The following is a 22,540-nucleotide window of genomic DNA, read 5'->3' on the forward strand; positions in this document are numbered from 1 at the left end:
AGAAAGAAAGTTGGCAAAGGCGAGGAGCTGGGCGCGAGGACACAAGGGTGGGAAGGCACAAAGTTAGGAAGGGAGGCTGCAGAGAGCGGGATTTTTGAGCCCAGCGCCCGGGACCGGCGGAGTACAGGCGGCCGGGAAGGGACGCGCGAGCGAGGGGCGCGGCAGGGTCCCTGCAAGGCGGCTCCTGGCGGTCCCCAGGGCGGGCCAAAGAGTTTCCCGGTGGTGGCGGCGGTCCCGGGACGGCCCCCACCCCCGGCCACCGCAGCTCCGCACTTACCCCGGCTCGGTCCGCGAGGACGGGCGGCGGCAGCGGCGGACGGCGCAGCCCGGGCCTCTGACCACCGCCCCCACCCCCGCGCCCGCGGCGGGCGCCGACCATTGGCTGCGGCGCCACGGGACCGCGTCGGCCTCGGCCAATCAGCGCCTAGCAGCGCCGTTTGGAAACTTTTTTCCCAGGGCCCGGGCGCGGCGTGGCCACGCGGCGGCACTGGGCCGGTCGGGCCCTGGGAGGCTCCCGCTGCTGGGCAGGGACCTCGCTGGCCTTGGAGCGTGCAGGCGGGTCCCTGGACATCCGGGGACGGGCTTGGACGTGAGGGCCACGCTGTTCAAGAAAATACGACTCCCTCCCCTAGACACTGATCGCATTTTCCCCAAATCGAGGGAAGGACAAAGATCCAGGTCCGCTTAGGCTAAGCAATGCTTCATGTTCTTTACACCCAAAATAAAAATTTCATCATCATTATCTTCTTCAAAGGCAGCGAACTTCGTGTATAAGGGCTTGGTTTCGAACCTGGCTTTGAATTCTAGCTGTATTCCTACAAGCTGGTTGATCTCGGGCAAGTGACTTGAACTCTCTGTGACTTAGTTTCCTCATCTATAAAATGGGGGCTCATAGTTGGATTCTACCTTGGGGTTATGCGGAGACAAATTGAGTTGACTTGGAGTCTGTAAAACGTTTAGGACCGTGCCTAGCACAAAGTTAAATACAACCTGTGCAATTCTTAAGTGATCATGATTTGTTCATTGGTTGTGTGTCAGAGACAATGCTAACTTCTTGACATGGGTTTTCTTATTCTCACAGCAATCTCAATTGTTCACCAACAAATATTTATCGAGCACTCAGGCTTATAACACAACAAATATCAGACAAGATGCCAGTCCTCAAAAGGCTTATGTTACTAAGAAAGCAAGACACTAAATCAGCAAGCAGAGTAAAATGATTTCAGATGCTTGTGAGCAATAATTTCAGAATTAACAAGGTCCTTTGAGAGAAAAGGTTCGGGAGGGGTCACTTCAGATGATCAGGGAAGGATGCTCGATGGAGGTGACAATGGAGCTCAGATCCAGATGATGAGAATCACAGAAAAGCACTTTTATTGTCCTCGTTTTAAAAGATGAGAAAACAAAGGTGCAGGAAATTAAATGCATTGCCCAAGGAGTCCCAATTAGTAATAACAAACCAGGCTTCAAACCTGGGTCTGTTTGACTCCTACACCCGAATTCTTTAGCACTACCCTAGAGGCAAAGAGATTTTTAGCTATTTTGAGGCCTCTGGCCATACTCTTAGAATCCTTCCTGCCTCCCTGCCTTGGTTAAGAACGACCTTTCTCTGTCATGAGAGAAAGTCATAAGAATGACTGTTTTGACTCCTTCCTAGTTGCCAAAGAAGCTCAGAGACGCAAAAGGGAAACTCGCTGCCTATATCAACAGAGTTAAGTACCAAAATGTCTTTCAGGAAGCTTCCATCCTGCTCACAAACACTAATAAATCATTCACACCCTCGTCTCAACACTTTTCCTCTGATGCCTTCTTTCATCCTCAGAATTTTATTTGACTCTCACCACTCTGTGAGATTTCTGGGCAGGGAGTAATCATCCCAGTTTACAGATAAACTGAAGCACAAATCAGTGAGTTAGCCAGTCCTGCCTGAATGGCATTGATCACTTAAAAGTCACTTAAACTAGCTAGTTTCCAATTTCCTTCATTTTCCATAAAGACAACCGGGAGGACATTGAAATGATTATCATGAAAGTTCTCAGGAATAGTTTAGGAAATGGCTTTGTTATTGGGTAAAACCCTAGAATGAAAAGAAAATTCTGGAGCATGTTAAAACCTTTTCCTCCCTTTATTCAGTGTTTGCCTTGTAGCTTTTAGATATGAATTAGCAGAGAGCTCAGTTTCTCTTGCTTACGTCCTTCCATTATAATTTATTATTTCAAAACACTAAACTGAACATAGGCAGAAGAGAAGTTGCTGGGGGAGAAACTCCTTTAGTGACAACTAGGTTAATTTAGGAGGTGAATTGAATGTAAAATGGCCACTTAAATAGGACAAAAATAAAACTTCATCCTAGTTTCATAAATGTGAAGATTATAATTTGGACAGGGAAAAACTGAAAGTTACTCTTACTCTCTGATAAAAGAGTTTGCCCACTAAAGAAATAGGAGTAAGATTAGCAGAGACTATATTTAAGAAAGCATCTCTTAAAATGTGAAAGCACTCTTTCACAAGTATCAAATTGCATTTCACTTCATAATTACTTCCAAGGACTGGTGTAGTCTGCTTAGGCTGGTTTTCTTTCTTTTTTTTTTTTTTTTTTAAGATTTATTTATTTGACAGAGAGAGGCACAGCCAGAGAGGGAACACAAGCAGGGGGAGTGGGAGAGGGAGAAGCAGGCTTCCCCGCAGAGCAGGGAGCCCGATGCGGGGCTCGATCCCAGGACCCTGGGATCATGACCTGAGCCGAAGGCAGACGCTTAACGACTGAGCCACCCAGGCGCCCCTTAGGCTGGTTTTCTACAGAAAACACTAAAACTGCATTTCATTAAAAATTATTTGTAATTCAGACTTTTCATTAACTTTCCATTTAGTAGAATTGATTCGGCTTTATTTACTGCATTTAACCTGTTGAGATCAGACACAGCTCTGGACTTGAAAGAATGCCAAGCAAAGTCAAACAAAATGTGTCTGTTCTGTATTGTTTTGTAACCAAAAAACCTTTTTAAAGAGGCAATAAAAAATCCACACTTTGTTTCCTTTTTATATTTTTTAGTTACTTCCATGTGCGTTCAGAGATACTCAACTGGCATAAAAAGAAAAACTCCTCTAAAGAGAAGCGTATTTGTTTGGTACTTTGGGAAAAAAAAAAAAAAACACAACACTAGACACAGGGTTGTTTTTCATCTGTTCTAATTCCCACTTGGAAAATAATACCCACACACACACAATGAAGATTTACTCAGCAGTAATAAATACCTAAGCAGGCAGATGATGTGTGTGCTTGTCATCTGCCTTCTGGAAAATGAAAAGCAAGCACAAAGGGCGCTTTAGCTACGTGTTTGATCTTGCCCTGCGCAACAGGAGTCTACAAGGATGTCTACAGGGATGTATCATCTTCCCCTGAAATTCTCTTTAGAGGAGTTTTTCTTTTAATGCAAATTGCCTAATGAAATTGCCTCACCCTGCAGACTTCAGGCAGGGGGAAAAAAAACCAGAACAACTCTTCGCGATTTCTACTTATTCGTCTGCAAAATTAATGTTTCTCGGCAAACTTCAGAAGTGAACTTTTAGGTCGTATTCAGCTAGCCCATCGTAAATATGTCTCGATTTAGGTATGTTTCGTTTTTCTCAATGGCAACAGGAAATAGCGAGCAGTTAGCAGTTTCAGAAACGACGGTCGTGCTGAGCTTTAAAAAAAAAAATTACTTCAGGTAAAAGATTGTGAAGCACCAACCCCCCCCCCACGGAAAAAAAAACAACCCTCAAACCCCCCAAAACCCCAACCATGTCACATCCATCCTCCTAACACACAAGCCGTCACAGCCTTCATAGGGCTTTCCTCACCCTGTCCCTGGAAAGTTTGCATGCACTTGCAACGGGCTCTGGACCAGAGCTTTTAAAAAATGACGTTTTCTAACTGAAATCACGAGGATCCCTTAATAGTAGGTGACAGTGCCCAGCCGAGCCTGAGCTCACACTTCATTTTGTGCCAGCTGGGTCGCCACCTTGAGAGAAACCCCGCCGGCCCGAAGGACCTCGCGGGAAGCCCGGCTGGCGGTTATTTTTCTCTACACTCGCCACTAGGTTGCACTAGATTAAGGATCTGTGGAAATTATGCGTCATTTAATTAGAAAAAATAATCGAAATCCCGTTTAAATCGCCTTCCCTCAAAAGACTGAAAGAGCTGAATTGTATCAAATCCCGGTTGGCAGGTTTTTTTCCCCCGGCTCCACCTCACAAGCCCACTCATTCTTCGCTTTCAGGTTCCTTTCCACTCCACCACGATAAGCCAGGGAGAAGGCCTCCTTAAACTCGGGGTTTTCGCCAAAAAAGCCGGGGTCTCCCCCAGGAAAGGTCCCTATTTAGGGGTTTATCGGGAGGGGACTGAGCCTGACGAGGCTGCAGGGCCGCGAGGCCCCGCCCCCCCCGGGGTTCCCAGCACGCCCCGCGCGGGGAGGACGCGGCGGCGGGGGCGGGGTGGAGGAAGGGGCGGAGCGAGGGGGGAGAGAAGGGCGTCGGTTTTGCGACAGGGGTGGTGCGGTGCGGAAGCGGAAGTGGAGGGTGCGCTTGGCGGCGGCGGCGGGAGCTGCGGAGTCGGGAATCAAAACAAAGGGCTTGGGGGGGGGCGGGGGGAAGGCGGCGGGGCCGGAATGTGAGCGGAGGTGGAGCCCGCGGCTGAGGTGAGTTGGCTGGCAGCTCTGGGGACTAGTTCCTGACGGGCTCACAGCTCTGGGGCCACCGGCTGGAGGCGGGACAGCGTCCCCCCCTTCCCCTGCCCTTTGCTGGCGGGGGGTGGGGGAGGTTAGGCTACTCCGAGGGGAAGGACTGGGACTCAGCAGTCAGGCCCCCACCATAGGTTCGGGTTGTCTCCCTTTCAGGTCCGTTCACGACTCTCACTGCTGCGCCCCTGCTGCCCTTTGAGGGTGTTTGGCTCCCCGTCCGCACCTGTCCCCCTGCTCCCTGTCGGGGTTCCAGGCGTGGAGAGCAACCTTTCCGGAGCAATGTGCACAGTTGGAAGGTTAAGAGAGGAAGAAAGGGGCGGGTGTTTTCAACCCCACTGAGCGTTTTTGCATTCTCCTCGGCAGTTTAGCACTCCCTAGGGTGTAGTCTCTGGCTTGACAGATAGGGTTGAGTTGCCTTAGGGCATGAGCCACTCCCACTACTAATTGTAACTCTACACCGTAATACACATTTTCGTTTCTCAAGCACCTTTCTGGTATTACCAAGAGCTTTCCATTTACATTTGTATCTTTTGGACTTCCCCACTTCTCTGAGCGGTAAATACGCTGTTTTGCATACACGGAAATCAAAACCTAAACTGTCTTCCTAGATACTGAACTCTTCACTCGTTCAACAATTGTTGATATGCACCAGGCACTGGTAGGTGCAGGAAATACAGCAATGAATGAGAAAACATGATGTCTGCTGTCATGGAGTTTACAGTCAAGTAGGGGAGACATATAATAAAAAATCAAGCAAATAAACAATTTTGGATAGAACTATGAAAAAAAAAAAGGACTGGGTGGTGTGGGTTTCCACGACTAACTTGGGTGTTAAGAGAAGGTCACTTCTAGGGGCGCCTGGGTGGCTCAGTCGTTAAGCGTCTGCCTTCGGCTCAGGTCATGATCCCAGGGTCCTGGGATCGAGCCCCGCATCGGGCTCCCTGCTCCATGGAGCCTGCTTCTCCCTCTCCCTTTGGAGCTCCCCCTGCTTGTGTTCCCTCTCTCACTGTGTCTCTCTGTCAAATGAATAAATAAAATTTAAAAAAAAAAAAGAGAAGGTCACTTCTAGATTTTATACTTTGATTGTCTCATTAAATCCCAACAACAGCCCTATAAGGATGCCACAGTTATTATCAGGCCCATTTCACACATAGGATCTGAGGTTCAGAGAGGTTGTGAACTCTCCATAGCGACACATATAGGAAACAGCAAAATTGGGGATTAATACACAGACTGACATCAGAGTCTGTGCTCTCAAGCACTATCTGAATTGTTCAAAGAACGCCACTCAGATCAACAGAAAACTTGCTTTGGCTACCTAAGTTACTTAGTGGTATTCCCCGGGAATGCTTGGGAAATTTTCTGGGTTCAGGCCACTAACAAGCTAATACATTTGTACTTTCTGTTGATTGTGTTGAGCCATACCGAAGGCGCCTTGGTGTGGTGGAAAGAGGTGGACAAGCCTGGCTCTGCCTCCTTTTTAATTATGTGATCTTGGCAAGTTACAAAACTTAATTAAACTTCTGTTTACTTCTATGTAAAATTGTGGCTTATTTCTCCCTTGTCTATCAGATTTACTGTGGGGGAAAAGATGACATAAATGAATCTTATTGTCTGGTTGTTTTCATCATTGTATCTCTTGTGCCAAGCACAGGCCTGTTATGTAGCAGATATTAAATAATTACTGAATGAGGAAATAATGTTAAATAAAAAGGCTTTGTAATTGGTATCGTACACTACCTGTTAGCACCTTTCAGGATTGGCCTTGAAGAGATTTGAGAGAGCATGTTGAAGTTCTGTATTGTCGTGAATATCCCAGATTTCTGTGATCTAGAGAGGAGTTTGTTGGGGGATACAAGACCTGTGTTTAGTAGGAAAAACAACAATCATAATTTATTGTCATTGTGGCAGTTAACTCCATTTCTGCTTCCACACTAACTCCTAACTGTACATAGTAGGTGAATAGTTGCTGTATTCATTCCTTAATTTAACAAATAATTACTTAGTTTACACTATGTTGCAAGCCCTGTGCTTGGCACAAGCTCTACATTGCGGAAGACAAAAATGGGTGGTGGGGTCCTTTATCTAATCCCCCCCCCAGCATTGCTGCGGAGGGGGAGAAATTAGCCACACTCTGCAAAGGAAGAAACTGAAACTTAATGAAGTTTTTGTAGCTTCCACATAAGGGTCAAATAGTAAATATTTTAGGCTGTGTGGGCCATGCAGTTTCTGTTGCAAATACTTGACTAGGTAGCTGTAGTGCATAAATAGCCACATACAGTATTTAAACAAATGTCTCTTATTTATAGACACCAGAAGTTGAATTTCATATATTTAGTGTCACAAAATATTATTTTGATCCCACCCCCCCCCCGAATTAAAAAGTGTAAAATACCTTCTTAGTTTGAAGGTCACTTAAATACAAGCAGTGGGCTGGTTTTGGCTAGCAGGCTATAGTTTGCGGGCCCTTGCTTTTTGTGATCAGTTCTATATTTTAGATTGAGTGCTCATCTCTCCCTTCACCATACTATGTAGATGTTACAATCTCTCGAGAAGAGCATCTTATCAGAGAGAGAGCTAAAAGAAATTGTTTTCTTTATGTCCAGGAGAAATTTCTGATAAATTGATAACCTTAAAACGGCCACTGTAGGTAAGAATAGGTGGTGGTTCGGTATGATGGCAAGGTCTTGGAAATGAGGTTCAGTTGTCCTTACCATTGGCAGGCTGCCTCCATGCCCACTGGCTCTTATTGATTTGATCTGCTTTTATTGTACTGTTTAAGACTTATAAGAATGTGGTTGCACTGGAGTAGACACAGCACATCTGTGACTTGAGATTTCTCAGATATTTGGTGGTATATCAGATTGTACTTTTGTAATAAGTAAATGAAGAAATTGGTTCAATTTGTTCTGTAGCAGAATCAAATTCACAGAGTCCACAGAGTTCACTTAATTTGGACCTTCCACAGTCACATCAACGACACAGTGGGATAGGTTGCTATTAAGTCAATTTCAGTACGTAATTGGCAATGAAGACACGTAATTGTTCGTTTACTAAAATTACATGCTCTCTTTGTTAACTTTTTCACCCTCACCAGTAGGGTCTTTAGAGAGAGATGGTCGAGAAGAATTAAGAAAGAACTATAGAAAAGGCCTGCACAGGGCCGGAGGAGGTTGGCCCTTGGCTAGAATGCTACTTTTATTCCTTATGATCTGACTTGTTGGGAGCCATTGTACCATAAATATAGTTGTGCCATAAGTACAGCTGCAGTCTCACTTTTTTACAAATTTGTTTGAGAGAGAACGGGAGTGCACACACAAGCTGGGGGGAGGGGAGAGGGAGAAGCAGGCTCCCCACTGAGCAGGGAGCCCAACTTGGAGCTCTTGATCCCAGGACCTGAAGATTGTGACCTGAGCTGAAGGCAGACACTTAACCGACTGAGCCACCCAGGCGCCCCTGCAGTCTCACTTTTTTTTTTTAAGATTTTATTCATTTGAGAGAGCGCGCACGCACACAAGCAAGGAGAGAGGCAGAGGGAGAGGGAGAAGCAGACTCCCTGCTGATCTGGAGCCCAACATGGGGCTCAGTCCCAGGACCCTGAGATCATGACCTGAGCCGAAGGCAGACACAACCATCTGAGCCACCCAGGTGCCACAAGTCTCACATTTTAATAGTGAAATTTGTACTTAGGCAAATAACTTTGAGATCTCATTCTTAACAGGGTGGAAGAATGAAAGAAAAGAAAGATGAAAGAATGTTGAACCACTTTGTATGGCTGTATGATGGAAGGAAGCGGAACTGAGGACTCCTGCAGTAGAACACCTGGATGGCTGCAACAAAATAATGATGCTAAGCCATGGCTTTGGAAATTCTCTAATTGCTTTTCTCGTCCTGAGCAGACATTACCACTTAGTCCCCAAACGGTAACTATGCACAAGACAGAGGACGTAGCAAATTCCTTATGCAAATAGATGTGCTGTCTGTTTGGTCTGGGGCAGTCTCTCTCTCCCTGGAGTCTGCTAAGTTTTACCTTGTATCCTGCTTATTCTTCCTCATAGCACATGATTATAATTCCTGACTCAAGGAGAGTGTAAATTTTTTAACTCCTGCACTCCTATTCTAAGGAACTGTAGGTGCTTTAAATATTTAATGTTAACATTTGGGGAAGATTTGTTTCTTAAGAAAGTCACAGATTCCAAAGATAAAATCCAGATTGTAGAGTCAAATCAGAGGAAAGTATAAAATAGATTTTATTTCACTCTAACCTTCTGAGGTTTGAGTCTTAAAATCAAGGGAAGATTGATAGGACCTTATGGCAGTCTTTTCCTGTTCCAGATTTCTCTTGAATATTTAAATGTGTCTGTAACTTCCTTTGCCTTTTCATAGTGATTTTGACTTTTTCTGATTTCATTCCATGCACCATATTACCACATTTCTAGTCTATGTCTTTTTTTCTTTCTTTTTTTTTTTCTTTTTTGCTACTGCACTTGGGATTTAAATGAGTCTTTACTATGCATTTACATAAGGGTATTAGTAACTTTTTAAAAACTCAACTAAATTCCCAATCTTCTCCAGGTTTTCATTATATAGTTACCTTTTTTTGCATGGCATCAGTAATTGAGGTCAGTGACTTCAGGGGCACTTGGCAACAGGGTTGGCAGCTCAGACAGGGCTTCCTGGGATGGAGGATCTGGCCCTTATGGAGTCACACAAGACAGGATTGCACTCAACTTTACAGATCCAGAAACCTGATTTTATCAGTGGCACCCAGGATTGAGTAAATTCAGGGGAACCAACTCATGATAATCCTGACCATAAGAACCAGATCTTTTTTTTTTTTTTATGAGCCAGATCTCTATAAATCAGAATGCCAGTAATTTCCAGCCTAAACTGTAATTACCAAGAGGGCAGAACACACTGCTTGTTGGCAGTCAGTCAATTGCTATCTCCTCCCTTTTAGGAAATGTCCAAGTGAAAAATCCAAATTTCTCCTAAATGAGTGTACTCTCCTAGATGAGTGTAGAACCACAGCCAAAGGAGTGAAATCATAGCAGTCAGATGGCCCTTTCTATGCTCTGAGGGAAGAGCATGTCTCTCTCATTGTATCAGGACATCCTCTTTCTCTTAATAGTTCCTGCAGTCAGCCAGTAGGGGCTATTGATTAGTTAGATCCCCTTTTCAGTAGCCAGGTACTCTGCTGAGTGCTTTATGTGCACTATCTCTTTTGTCCTTCTAACAACCGTAGGAGAAACTGAAATGTAGAGAGGTTATGTAACTTACCCAAGGTCCTAAAACAGTTCCTGAGTATCACATTCAAACCCAGGTCTCTGACACGGGTGCCATGCTATGACTTTGTAAATATACTGGCCTCCTGTGTCTGTGTTAGAGGCATATGACAGACTATTTCTCTGGAATCTTATTCCTAAATAGTTTTCTAATTACTCTAATTCTTGTCCCTGGCTACAAAGTAATTGTTGGCATTATGGCTTTAGGTCATGATATCCTAGAGTTTGCCTAATAATGTCAACAACACATTTAAGACCTCTCCATGGATGGGCCACTGGGGCAGATGGCTATCTCATCCTTAATGTTTGGAATCATCTGGAGGACCTTCCTAAATCCTTTATGGTCTGACTGCAAGAACTATTAAGTCTTTTCCTCCAAGCGCTTGGCTCATAAGCCATCTTTATTGAATACTGTTTGTGACTGTGTTGTTTTCATACCATCTGTTTTGTCTTTAGAAGACCCTGTGAGGCAAGGGGAAGTTATCAAAGGGAAGTCCCTGAGGCACAGATGGTTAACCTGCTTTGCTGAACATGTAAGCAGAACCCTCCCCCAGTCTCCTAAAATTCAGGAAGGACAGTCTTGATTTTAGTTGTCTGTTTTGGTGTTCACCTCCTGCAGGCCTCTCTGAAGAATGCCCCTGGTTTCAGCTGCCATTCCATATTGTTTGGTTATGGTTGAGTGATGTAAACAGGACTGAACGCTGTTTCCATTTTTGGATTGCAGTAGGATGTGAGTAACCAAAAGTCACTGGCCTCCTGACATTAACTGGCGTTCTGATCTTCTCTTCCCAGAAAGATTACATGGAGAACAAGAAAGTTGCTGTGGAATTAAAGGATGTGCCATCTCCCCTTCATGCTGGCTCTAAACTTTTTCCAGCAGTCCCACTTCCAGATATCCATTCTCTTCAGCAACCTAAAATACAGCTTTCACCTGTCCCCAAAGTAAGCTGCTGTGCTCATTGCCCTAATGAACCCTCCACGTCGCCAATGCATTTTGGTGGTGGTGGTGGTGGTGGTAGCGGAGGTACTGGTAGCTTGATTCACCCCGGCGCACTGTTAGACTCGCAGAGCACCAGGACCATCACGTGTCAGGTAGGGTCAGGGTTCGCTTTCCAGTCTGCGTCTTCACTCCAGAATGCCTCAGCTAGGAACAATTTGGCCGGCATTGCAAGTGACTTTCCCAGCATGTGTCTAGAAAGTAATCTATCTTCCTGCAAACACCTGCCCTGTTGTGGGAAGCTTCATTTCCAATCATGTCACGGTAACGTGCACAAGCTGCATCAGTTCCCGGCTCTCCAGGGCTGCGCCTCTGCTGGCTATTTCCCCTGTTCTGATTTCACAAGCGGGGCTCCAGGGCATTTGGAAGAGCACATTTCACAGTCGGAGCTAACGCCTCACTTGTGCACCAATTCTTTGCACCTAAATGTGGTACCTCCGGTTTGTTTAAAGGGCTCACTTTACTGCGAAGACTGTCTCAACAAGGTGTGTATCTTTTTATTTATTCTGTTGGGCGCGGCTGACCTTTGAGGAATGACTTTCTTAAAGTAGATAGATGTTTCTTGAAAAATCTTTATTGTGCGCGGGGGTGAAGATTCTTCTGTGAGGTAGCTTTCACCCCATCAACATAGCTTCTCTTGGTCCTGAGAGAAGCAAAGGGTAAAAGGGGAAGGGCCATTCAAAAAAGTGCAGAGTCATTATTTATGTAGTTTATGCTTTTAGAGGCTCTTGTTGTAATCAGGCTGTTTCCTACATGTAAACCGAGTTCGGCAAAGCTTCGTGTTCTGTTTTGTCTTTAAAGGCTAGAGCACGATTGCAGTTTCTCATAACTAACACCTTATACATGGACCCATTCATGTAATGTAGGTCACGCCATGTTGTGCCTTTGTAGTAATTTGAGGGACTTGGAACTTGGCCTCAATCACACCGGTGTTAAAAATCTGTTACCTTCACGTAAAGTGTATTTGGGGTCGCCTTTGGAGGATAACATGCCCTAGAATGATCATGTGACTACCTTCCCAGATCATTTCAAGTCACTTCTTGAAGTGAGTTTATGAATTGATAGCTAATAGTTCTGGGAATGCCCTGAAATACTGAAAATACATTCCATCAGAGGTTAACAGGTGGAAAGAAGAAACACTTAGACTGTGTTTTCAGTTGTTGTTTATAACTCTAGGTTCTGAAATGATGTATCTGAAACCTCCTCCTTTTCTTAAAAAAATTTTTAAAACAGCCGGCAAGAAATAGTATAATTGATGCTGCTAAAGTCTGGCCAAATATACCACCTCCAAATACTCAAACTGCACCTGTTACTATTCCTCTGTGTAATGGCTGTGGAACCAAAGGAACAGGGAAGGAGACCACGTTGTTATTGGCGACCAGTCTAGGCAAAGCTTCTTCGAAATTTGGTAAATGACAGTATGGTATAAAATGTGCATATTTAAGTAGTTTTCAGTATCTGATACTAACACTGCATTTAATCACCTCGAAAAGAAAAGATTCCTTGTGGTTCTGAAGCTACTGGGTAAATGAGTCTCCATTTCTACCTCTTGGTAAAAATCTTTTTATTCTTAGAGACCAACAAGCCATTTGCCTTTTATGTTGAGCTGCTGCTGTTTGAGACCAGAAGCTGTGTATAGAAAAACAGGGAGTATATTAGGAGAAATCAGTGCTAGAGGGGACTCCTTGTCAACTTAGGTTCAAAATCACACTGTTAGTTGTGCACTCCATGGAAGAACTTAATATTTAGAAAGATTTTGTAATGGTTGATGAAAAACTAATTAAAAAACCTAATGTCATTTCCCCCCAAAAGTAGTTAATGTGATATGTTATCTTTTGAAAGCATTTTTTTAAATATTAGATGTTAATGCAGTGTTAAAATTTATTTTTTTTTTAATCAAGAACAGTAACAAGTTCACCCTTTGTCACCTCTTCATTGGTCTTCCATACGAGCAGGTAGACAAGCGTGGGCAGAGCATGACAATCAGGTCCCAGAGCTGCAGTGTCCGTTTACCTCCGCGTTAGTGTTAAGAGAAGCATAATGATCAGCATGAGAATGGCTCATGCATTGCAGTGGATTTATTGTGGGCTTGAAGTAACTTGACCTTTAGAATTGTTCTCTCCTGAAAAAGAGGAATAATTGCTTAGAAATACTATTGGAACTTGCAGTTGTGCTCTTAGGTCAGCCGGTGAGGTTGGTATCCTTAAGCTTAACATCAATCAGTAATTTCGTTTTTCTGCCACTAAGAATGATAGCTAGCTACCTATTATTTTATTTTTAGTTTGCAATTTTTTTTTTCCACTATGTGTGATTGAAAGTGTTAACATTTCCTAAGGGTCACCAGAAGTTGCACTAGCCGGACAGGTGCTGGAAAACTTACCCCCCATTGGAGTTTTTTGGGATATTGAAAACTGTTCAGTTCCCTCTGGCCGTTCAGCTACTGCTGTTGTACAGAGAATCCGTGAGAAGTTTTTTAAAGGCCACAGAGAAGCAGAATTCATCTGTGTGTGCGACATTAGTAAAGAAAACAAAGAAGTTATTCAAGAGCTGAATAACTGCCAGGTAAAAAAAAAAAAAAAAAGAATTTTAATCTATTATGGTAGGAGAATAAGCACATGTGGGTTTTTTTTTTTAAAGAATTTTAATTCAAAGTTTAATACACATTTGTCCTGAGTTTGCAAATAAAGGAAATTAGCAAAAGATTATTTCTAAAGTACTAGAAGTCATTTAATCATAACTGATCTTCCAATAATCTGCTTGTATGTAACTAGTGCTCTGCTAGTATGATGGTTACATTTATATCCTTTGTTTTGACTTCCATGACTGCTCTGTGCAAAGGGCTCATAGGATTTATTATTTGAAATATTACAAATTTAACTGAAGCACCAAGATGTTAAGCAACTTTTTAAAGATCACGTGGCCAATAAATGGATGAGCTAGGATTTAAATCCAGATTGGCTGCAAAGTCTATTAAGCTGGAACTAGAATCCAGTTCTTTTGACTCGTAGACAAGTAATTCTATCGATACACCGTATTGTTGCCTAAAATTCTATATTTGTGCTCCTTAAAAAATGAATAAATCTTATTGTGTATTGCACGTAGTTGAAGCACCTCTCAAAACCTTTCCTTGCTCTGGAGACTTCTGTGTAAGCCTGAGGGCTTTAACAGAAATAAACACATTTTAACTCTGTTGGGGACAGATGCCTCTCCTCTCCCACCACCTGACCCCACATCCTGGAAGCCACAGACAATGTATAGTGGAGACAAATGACATCAAATACAGCGCTGAATCTTACCTTCATCATATACCAGTCTCTGCTACTTCCCCAGCTATTGGCAAAAGCTATTAGTGAGAGCTAATTTACCTACTTCAAATTTCACTTCCTTTTCTGCCTGTTTTCTCAAAGGCAGATGGACGAAGTACAAAAGCAGAAGATTAGAGAGGCGAGAAGAGATAATAATGGGTCTAGCTCATTTGTACGGAGAGACAAATTTGAAATTATTGAGATCCACTTATAATTTTTTTCCATTCCTAAGTGGCAGTAATAACAAGAGTGTCTTTCCTCAGGGACCATCTGTTAAGATGCAGGCAGAATGCGTAGTGGTTTTTCTGACCTCAGCTCTTGCTCATTTGTCCTTACTTTAACGCAGGTAACCGTTGCCCACATCAATGCTACAGCAAAGAATGCAGCTGACGATAAGCTCCGCCAGAGTCTCCGGAGGTTCGCGAACACGCACACTGCTCCGGCCACTGTGGTTCTTGTGTCAAGTAAGTGCAGAAGCGTCTGCTAATTTCCACTAAACTCACTGTATGGGAATTGTTACAGAAGCCAGAACATGTTTAAATAAAATATGCCCCCAGAGAGGCTGAAATACACAGGACATATTTATGCTTATGTCTGAGAGCTGTTTAGAGAAGAAATGGAGTCTGTGTGGGTTTTGTGTATTTTCTCCTTAGAATGTGAGTACAGATTCTTGTGGGGCCAGTTAAAGAAAATGTGACTTTTTTTTTTTTTAACCCTGGGACCAGTATTGCAAATTTTAATAATCTAAGAAGAATCATTTCCAAAGTTGATGCTCCCCAAAATGTTAATATTTCTTCTCTTCTACGAGAAGTAACATGTGTCTTGGAATTCAGTATAAGTATGTGGTAAAATTGTCTTGTGGTGTTAATTCTTCTGATATGGAATGTGTTCCTGTTCTAAGAAGAAGGGGGTAGGAGGTGGGGAGCAACTCTGAATACTATAGTCCAGCCATTTCTTTTTTTCTCGGTGGGTGTCAATGGAGTTGTGTGTCTCTGTCCAGTCCATCTAATGTTTGGGGACGGGGGTGGGCTATACCTTTTCTTTCAGCTGATGTCAATTTTGCATTGGAACTCAGTGACCTGAGACACAGGCATGGTTTCCACATAATTTTGGTCCATAAAAACCAGGCCTCAGAAGCACTGCTGCATCATGCCAATGAGCTGATCAGATTCGAAGAGTTCATTTCTGACCTGCCCCCCAGGTTACCACTAAAAATGCCAGTAAGTGGGTTTGTGTTCTTTTTTGCTGTATTCTGATGTTACATTATGGAGGCTGAAGACCACCCATAACAGGGGCCACCAAGTGAGGCTGCTCTTTGTAGGAGGCTGGCCAGAGTTTTGAAATAAGGCTTAGAAATAGTTCTTCTCTTACAAATATACAGAGAATTGATATGTATGGATTTTGCTTTTATTTTGTTGCACAGTATCATAGGGAATTGATGTGTAGGTTAACCTTACCAATAGCCACTTCTCAGTGTCTCCAAAGCTAGCAGTGTTCTGTGTCCAGTGGATGGAAGTAATGGAAACATTTATTACTCCTTTTGCCTCCAGGCATGGGTAAAGAATATAAGGATGGTTTGCACACACTCGTGGTTGCAGTCAAATAAACAGAGAAATTATACACTTTTTTTTTTAAGATTTATTCATTTAAGAGAGCACACATGCGAGCGAGCAGGGGGAAGGACAGAGGGAGAGAGAGAATCTCAAGCAGACGCCATGCTCAGTGTGGAGCCCGACATGGGGCTCGATTCCATGACCCCAAGATTGTGACCTGAGCTGAAACCTAAGAATCGGAGGCTTAATCAACTGAGCCACCCAGGTGCCCCTAATTGTACACTTTTTAGGCATTTAATCCTCAAGCCCCAGAAACCCCTGGGCCTGTTTACTACAGTTTCATTTCCCACCATGCACGTGCACTTGCACATTTTGTAGTGGTTATTGCTACAGCTGTAGCTCGTTGAGCCACATGCTAGGAGAATGTGAGCATATTTCCAGCAGGGTGAGCATTTCTTAAGGTCTTGATTTGGGACAAGCATGTTTACGACAGTGTTGAGCTGTTTTTAAGCTATTTGGAGAATATATATGTGACTCCTGAAGAAATCGGCATTCCCTTTTCTAACGTTAAAGGACTTTAAGTCAGTTGTAGTATTTTAGGTAACAGATTGTCCACTTTTGAGATCCTTATTCTTTATGGTAAAAAAAAAAAAGACTTGATTATTCAGAACTTTAAATCTTGCCATTCTCATTCACTAGAATGATCATTTAAGGTATATTTCTCTCTTTCTGTGTTTTTCAGTCTAAGTAAGTTTACCTTCTCCCCTCTACATCATTGTTACCTCCCCTCCAAGGCTAAGGCTGTTAGCTTCAGTCTGGAGATCACTCCTTGTTCTAATTGTGTAATTGAACGTGTGCCCCTGAGTTAACCTGTTGTAACACTTCTCCTCTGTATCAGCAGTGCCACACTCTGCTCTATGTTTATAACCTACCAGCAAATAAAGATGGCAAGAGCATCAGCAACAGGCTCAGGCGCCTGTCTGATAATTGTGGTGGGAAAGTGCTGAGTATCACAGGCTGCAGTGCGATTCTCCGCTTCATAAACCAAGATAGTGCGGAACGGGCTCAGAAGCGAATGGAAAATGAAGATGTCTTTGGTAATAGGATCATTGTGTCATTTACTCCAAAAACTAGAGAACTCTGTGAGACAAAGAGTTCCAGTGCAATTGCCGATAAAGCGAAGTCTCCCAAAAAACTTAAGAATCCAAAATTGTGCCTCATCAAAGATACAAGTGAACAATCTTCCAGTGCCAAAGCCACGCCTGGAAAAGGGTCGCAGGCAAATTCTGGATCTACTACAAAAAACACAAATGTTAAAAGTTTACAGGTAACTTTGATACCTCTTGCTTTCTGAAGTTTATGGTAGGTTTGGTTTCTTTGTGTCTGTGTTTGATATGCCCGCTTGCTTTTGGCATGTCCTTTTTTATTTCCATTTTTGACCATACTCAGAGTTCCATGTTTCCTGGACAGGCTTTAAGACACGTTGGGTACTTACATTTTCATCTCCGCCGCGCTTGTCTCTTTTAAGGAGCTGTGCCGCATGGAGTCGAAGACCGGGCCTAGAAACAGTGACTCCCAGCAAGGTAACCTGAGGCCGGCGGCACCTCTTCACAGAAGCTTGAGTGCGGCAGCGCCCGCAGCTAAAAACTCGGGCACAGCAGAGTCTGCTTACAAAACCAATCCGAAGTAGGTTCCATTACTCTTTCTCACAGATGATTGTCTAATGTGAAGGAAATCCAGTGACCCTTCCCCGTCACTTTTTCTCTCCATTAGAAAAGAGAACCTCTGTGCCCGAAGTGTCACCAGTTCTCCCATAGAGAAAAAAGATAAAGAGGAGACCCCGTTCCAAGTGAGTTACCCATCGGCTTTTAGCAAGTTGATCGCATCAAGGCAAGTCAGTCCTCTGCTCACCGCACAGTCATGGTCTTCTCGGTGAGTCTAGCTTTTTGGTCGTGGGGGTAGTTACCTGCAATAGGAGGGATTACGAAATAACATCTGTTTAAAAGAATGCAAGCAATACAGGGGTACATAAAGTAAACGATGAGTCTTCCACCCCTCCTCCTCCAGCCTCCCTTTTCCTCGGTTAATCTTAGCTAGCGTTTGGGGACAGTGCTTCTCACCGTTTCTCCCTCCTGCACGTGGGAATCTGGGTAGGCAGAGGTCAGAGAAACTTGTCTAGGAGTCCCTGGCCTGGATGGGAGGCATGTTAACATGTCCTTACTTGTGTCCTCCTCTCTTCGTCATGTTGTGGAAAAAGCCCAAACTGGACACGCATTGGTTATTCTTATTCCTAGGGTAATTACCAGGAGCTGTTTGAAAAGCAAGGGTCTCTGTAAACCACTGTAATTACCTAAGTAACACTTACCTAAGTTCTCCAAATTCATACTGAGTACTTCTGGGGGCCTGGAGGACAGGAGGCATAAGGCCACGTTGCATCACGTGAACTCTTTCAAGCATTGTATTTTTTTGCTGAGTTGGTGAAGACTCGCTCCAGAAAGTGACTTTAGATCTGTAAAGTTACATTTTAAAATTCACGTGAAAGTTTTCCTGATCTGGAGAAAGACTATAACACATGAGCAAGGATATCTAGCATTTTCAGAGCCAGGGAGAGGTTAAATGACTTACATGAGTATCACAGGCTAATTAACCAAGAATAAATACCCAAAGTGGAAAATTAATTCATTAGGCCCACCTATAATTTTTGTCTTTAGTTTTAAATAATCCAGTGAAAGAATATTTGATATTAAATCATGTACTGGTTGTTAATAGGGATCAACAGGTAGTGCTTTGACAATAAATCTAAATCCATGTTTATTTAAGATAAATATACATTTGAAAACCAAATATTTAGTTTGGTTGTATTGTGGAAAGTTGTTTCTATATATAGCTTTGAGCAAAGCCTAAATGATACAAACTAAATAAATAGAATCACAGTTTTTAAAAATAATTTAATATGTATGTCTTAAGCAGGAGTATGTCTCCAAACCTTTTAAACAGAGCGTCCCCGCTTGCTTTCAACATTGCAAATCCAAGCATTGGTGCCGACAGCCCAGACCCATTTGCAAATGGTGCTGACATCCAGATCAGCAACATCGACTACAGATTATCCCGGAAGGAGCTGCAGCAGCTCATGCAGGAAGCATTTTCTAGGCACGGCAAGGTAACCTTTTCTCTCTTGTTCCTGCCTTTCTTTTACCCTTTGCTAGCACTCCAACTCAAGAGAATGTCATTCAACACACATAACCACAGCCAGGATATAAGGATTACTGAATGAGTTTGAACTCCATCCTTTTTCCTTTGGTCTGCTCATGGTGATGCTGTACATCCAGTTTTTAGGACAAAGCCCCAGAGAGCAAGAGACCTAGTGGAGAAGCACTTATGGTCATGGGCAGGGAAATAAGTGGCACTTTGGGAAATAAAACACAGATGGATTTTATTTAGCTCTGGCTGCTAAAATACAGAAATAGGATTCTAAAGTAACGTTGGCTGTTTTTGTTAACATCTTACTGTATTGATGCAGTTTTTAGGTGCTGTTTGCTATAAGTGCACCTTTTCCAGATTATTAAAATGGCTATGCCCCCAGGTGTTTGCAGGGTCCAGAGAAGACCCCAAAGACTCCTCACATGTATTGGCTCCTGAGCCTGCATGGGAGTGCTGTGTGTGCCAGAGCATGCAGGCAGGCCAGGCCAGTTTCATATTCCTGAAGGTCACCCAGTTCTAGTTCACTTAGGTTTTGCTTGGCAGAAGTGTAGAGTTCGGACAAGTTCCCTCACAGAAGCACGGAAGTCCGCAAACGTGTTCCCTAATGATTCACCTTCAGTTTTAAGATGACAGGGTTCTGGGTAGACATAGCATTCCATTTTCCTTTTTACTGCTGTAGGTGAAGAGTGTTGAGCTCAGCCCCCATACAGATTATCAGCTCAAGGCTGTTGTTCAGATGGAGAACTTACAAGAAGCAATCAGTGCGGTGAATAGCCTCCACAGATACAAAATTGGCAGCAAGAAGATCCTGGTCTCACTTGCCACAGGAGCTGCTAATAAATCACTCTCTTTACTGAGGTAAAAACAAACCATTTATTTCAGGAAATAACATTTTGGCCCAGAAATAACTTTGGAAATAAGAAAATAGATTTGATCACTCTCCCAACCCTCTTAGGCGATTACATATGCAATAGTGCTTACTCTTAATTGGTAGAGCTTACAAATAAGTTAGAAGTTAGCAATAAGTTAGTTAGAATAGTTCGACTCTTGTTCAAGTCATTCCTCAAAGGGGAGGTACAGCTTAAACTTGGCAGGCAGTTAGGAGTAAAATAATACACCACATATCCAGAACAGGTTCTAAAAATAGCCCTCTATGATAAAAGTTTATAAGCCTGGAAAGTCTGAAATACTACCTCCAAATCTTAGGAGAAGGTAGGTTTGTCTGTAAAGGGTAGATCTACAAAGCTCCAAGCTCTCAACCTGCAGATAGATCCTTAACATCAAATAGACACTCCGTAAGTCTGCATTATGATTATGTCAATTGTAGGAATCTGGTGATGATTTTATTCTTAATGCGCTTTGGTGATTCTTCGGCTCTCCCTGTTTTGGGGGAAACTAGTAAAACAGAACTCACTCCTAAAAATCTGTTTGAATTCTCAGAGGTCTTTTTCTGTGACATGTACTTCACCATTATTTTAAATTACGGTTTTTATCCCCTAGGATAAAAGTAATACTCATTGAAGAAACTTCAGAAAGGTCAGAAACATAAAGGAAGAGGGGGAGAAATCCATAATCCTGTGGCTCAAAGCCAGTCACTCAACAGTTTGCCTTTTGTTTTCCCTCTGAGTGTTTTTGGCTGCCTTTTTCTTTTTTAAAACCATAGTTGGAATGATACATTGTATTCAGTTTTGTATCCTCAACTATGGGAATTCCACACCCATGTGGAATTCATGAACCACATGAACCACAACGTGGCAGGAGACATTCAAGCTGTTCTGCTTTTTACTCTGAGTTAACAAGGTGTTTGTCTCATAGAGTAGTCAGTGTTCTTCTGATACACAGGTGTGAGAAGCCCTATGCTTGAGTTTGGTAAAAATCCCAGGGTGTCTTGACTTTATATTCTTTAATCACCTTGTCCCTAAAGTAATTTCTTTAAGTTTTTCCAGAAAATTAATTTTGACATATCAGAAACTGGTAAATTTATGTTGCACGGACCATTGAATAACATAGGGGTTAGAGGTGTCGACCCCCTCCCCATGCAGTCAGCAATCTGCACATAACTTCTGGCTCCCAAAATCTTAACTATTAATTGAATTACTGTTCACCAGAAGCCTTACTACTCACATAAACAATGGATTAACCCCTGTTTTGTATGTTATATGTGTTATATACTGTATTTTTACAAAAAAGTAAGAAGGAAGAAAATGTTACTAAAATCATAAGGAAGAGAACATACGTTTACAGAACTGTACTGCCTCGATCAAAAGAAATCCACATGTACGCAGACTCGTGAAGTTCAAACACATGTTGTTCAAGGGTCAGCTGTACTTTGTGTTAATTTTATGAGCTCAGTTTTTTAAATACAACTTGGAAATCATCTGTTGATGTCCAACGACATCTGTTCTCTGATTGAGTGCAATTTTGTTTTACAGTTCAGAAACAATGTCTATTCTTCAGGATGCTCCTGCCTGCTGTCTGCCTCTTTTTAAATTTACAGATCTCTATGAAAAAAAGTAAGTTAGGTTTATTTTTTTTCCTCATTGATCCAGTCAATACTGATCGTCAGCTTCCACAATTCCTGTATTGATTAGTGATTGGCATAAAGCTGTCGTAGCTAGTCTTAAGGAATTTCCAGCCTGGTGGAGGAAAAGACATAAAAGCAATGGTATGCAGATTCAGAACCAGATTTTGATTTTATTTTATTTTATTTATTTTTTTTTTTTAAATGTTTTATTTATTTATTCATGAGAGTCAGAGAGAGAGAGAGAGAGAGAGAGAGAGAGGCAGAGGCGGAGGGAGAAGCAGGCTCCCCGCCTAGCAGGGAGCCCGATGCGGGACTCGATCCCAGGACCCTGGGATCATGACCTGAGCCGAAGGCAGATGCTTAACCATCTGAGCCACCCAGGCGCCCCACCAGATTTTGATTTTAACATAACAACTTTCGTTTTTACTAAATTTAGACCTCAGTCCCTAAAGCTGTACTTTCATTTTTTTTTTTCCAATTGATCGATGAGTTTTGTTCTTCATTGAGTGAACATTTTTGAACACCTTCTAGACTGTAAGCTCCAGGACAACAAGGACTTAGGATGGTCTCTTCAGTGCCCAGGGCTTAGTAGGTGCTCAGCAAGTATCAGTGGAATGAAAGTGTCAGGCTCTGTGCGGAACGCAGAGCTGAGAGGACACAACCCTTGTCCCTGAGGAGCTTATGTCTAGAAGGGAAGAGAAAACACTCACAGATCATTATAGAACCAAGAAAACTGTTCTAAAGGAGGAGCAGGGAGGAGAAACTGCTACGAGGATAGAAGGAACAAGGATTGGGACTATTACTCTGTGAACCGTGGGAGCCCTGAGTCGAGGAGGGAGAGGGGAGGTGTGGTGGCGGGAACCACGCTTCAGGAAGATTTTTCCGGTGATGGTTCCGTCTGCAATGGAATGGACAGGGCAGGGAGGGAGATAGTGGAGGGACAGACACCAGTCC

The 22,540-nt window shown here is 43.0% G+C and overlaps 2 protein-coding genes across 13 annotated transcripts in view; one reads left to right on the plus strand and one right to left on the minus strand.

Annotated features, from left to right (window-relative positions):
• The window catches only part of NDE1 (nudE neurodevelopment protein 1), a 45,564-nt gene extending 45,189 nt beyond the window's left edge, over positions 1-375 (minus strand). For all 6 annotated transcript variants that reach the window (XM_078074773.1, XM_036115504.2, XM_078074774.1 and 3 more), the window contains exon 1: positions 278-375. The gene's annotated coding sequence lies outside the window, so the exon portion shown is untranslated. The remainder of the gene's footprint in view (positions 1-277) is intronic.
• A 4,212-nt stretch (positions 376-4,587) lies between these two features.
• Positions 4,588-22,540, plus strand: part of MARF1 (meiosis regulator and mRNA stability factor 1) — a 39,430-nt gene continuing 21,477 nt past the window's right edge. Inside the window, exons 1-13 of one of the 7 annotated variants that reach the window (XM_036115505.2) lie at positions 4,588-4,679; positions 8,443-8,644; positions 10,799-11,488; positions 12,237-12,411; positions 13,339-13,565; positions 14,655-14,772; positions 15,356-15,528; positions 16,760-17,188; positions 17,390-17,547; positions 17,635-17,793; positions 18,829-19,021; positions 19,742-19,920; positions 21,495-21,575. In XM_036115505.2, the coding sequence (XP_035971398.1) occupies positions 8,501-8,644; positions 10,799-11,488; positions 12,237-12,411; positions 13,339-13,565; positions 14,655-14,772; positions 15,356-15,528; positions 16,760-17,188; positions 17,390-17,547; positions 17,635-17,793; positions 18,829-19,021; positions 19,742-19,920; positions 21,495-21,575 (2,726 nt within the window). In that variant the 5' untranslated portion in view covers positions 4,588-4,679; positions 8,443-8,500. The remainder of the gene's footprint in view (positions 4,680-8,442; positions 8,645-10,798; positions 11,489-12,236; positions 12,412-13,338; positions 13,566-14,654; positions 14,773-15,355; positions 15,529-16,759; positions 17,189-17,389; positions 17,548-17,634; positions 17,794-18,828; positions 19,022-19,741; positions 19,921-21,494; positions 21,576-22,540) is intronic. The other 6 variants (XM_036115506.2, XM_036115509.2, XM_036115507.2 and 3 more) reach the window with 6 other exon arrangements.

The sequence above is a fragment of the Halichoerus grypus genome, chromosome 6 (assembly GCF_964656455.1).
Source record: "Halichoerus grypus chromosome 6, mHalGry1.hap1.1, whole genome shotgun sequence".
NCBI lineage: Eukaryota > Metazoa > Chordata > Mammalia > Carnivora > Phocidae > Halichoerus > Halichoerus grypus.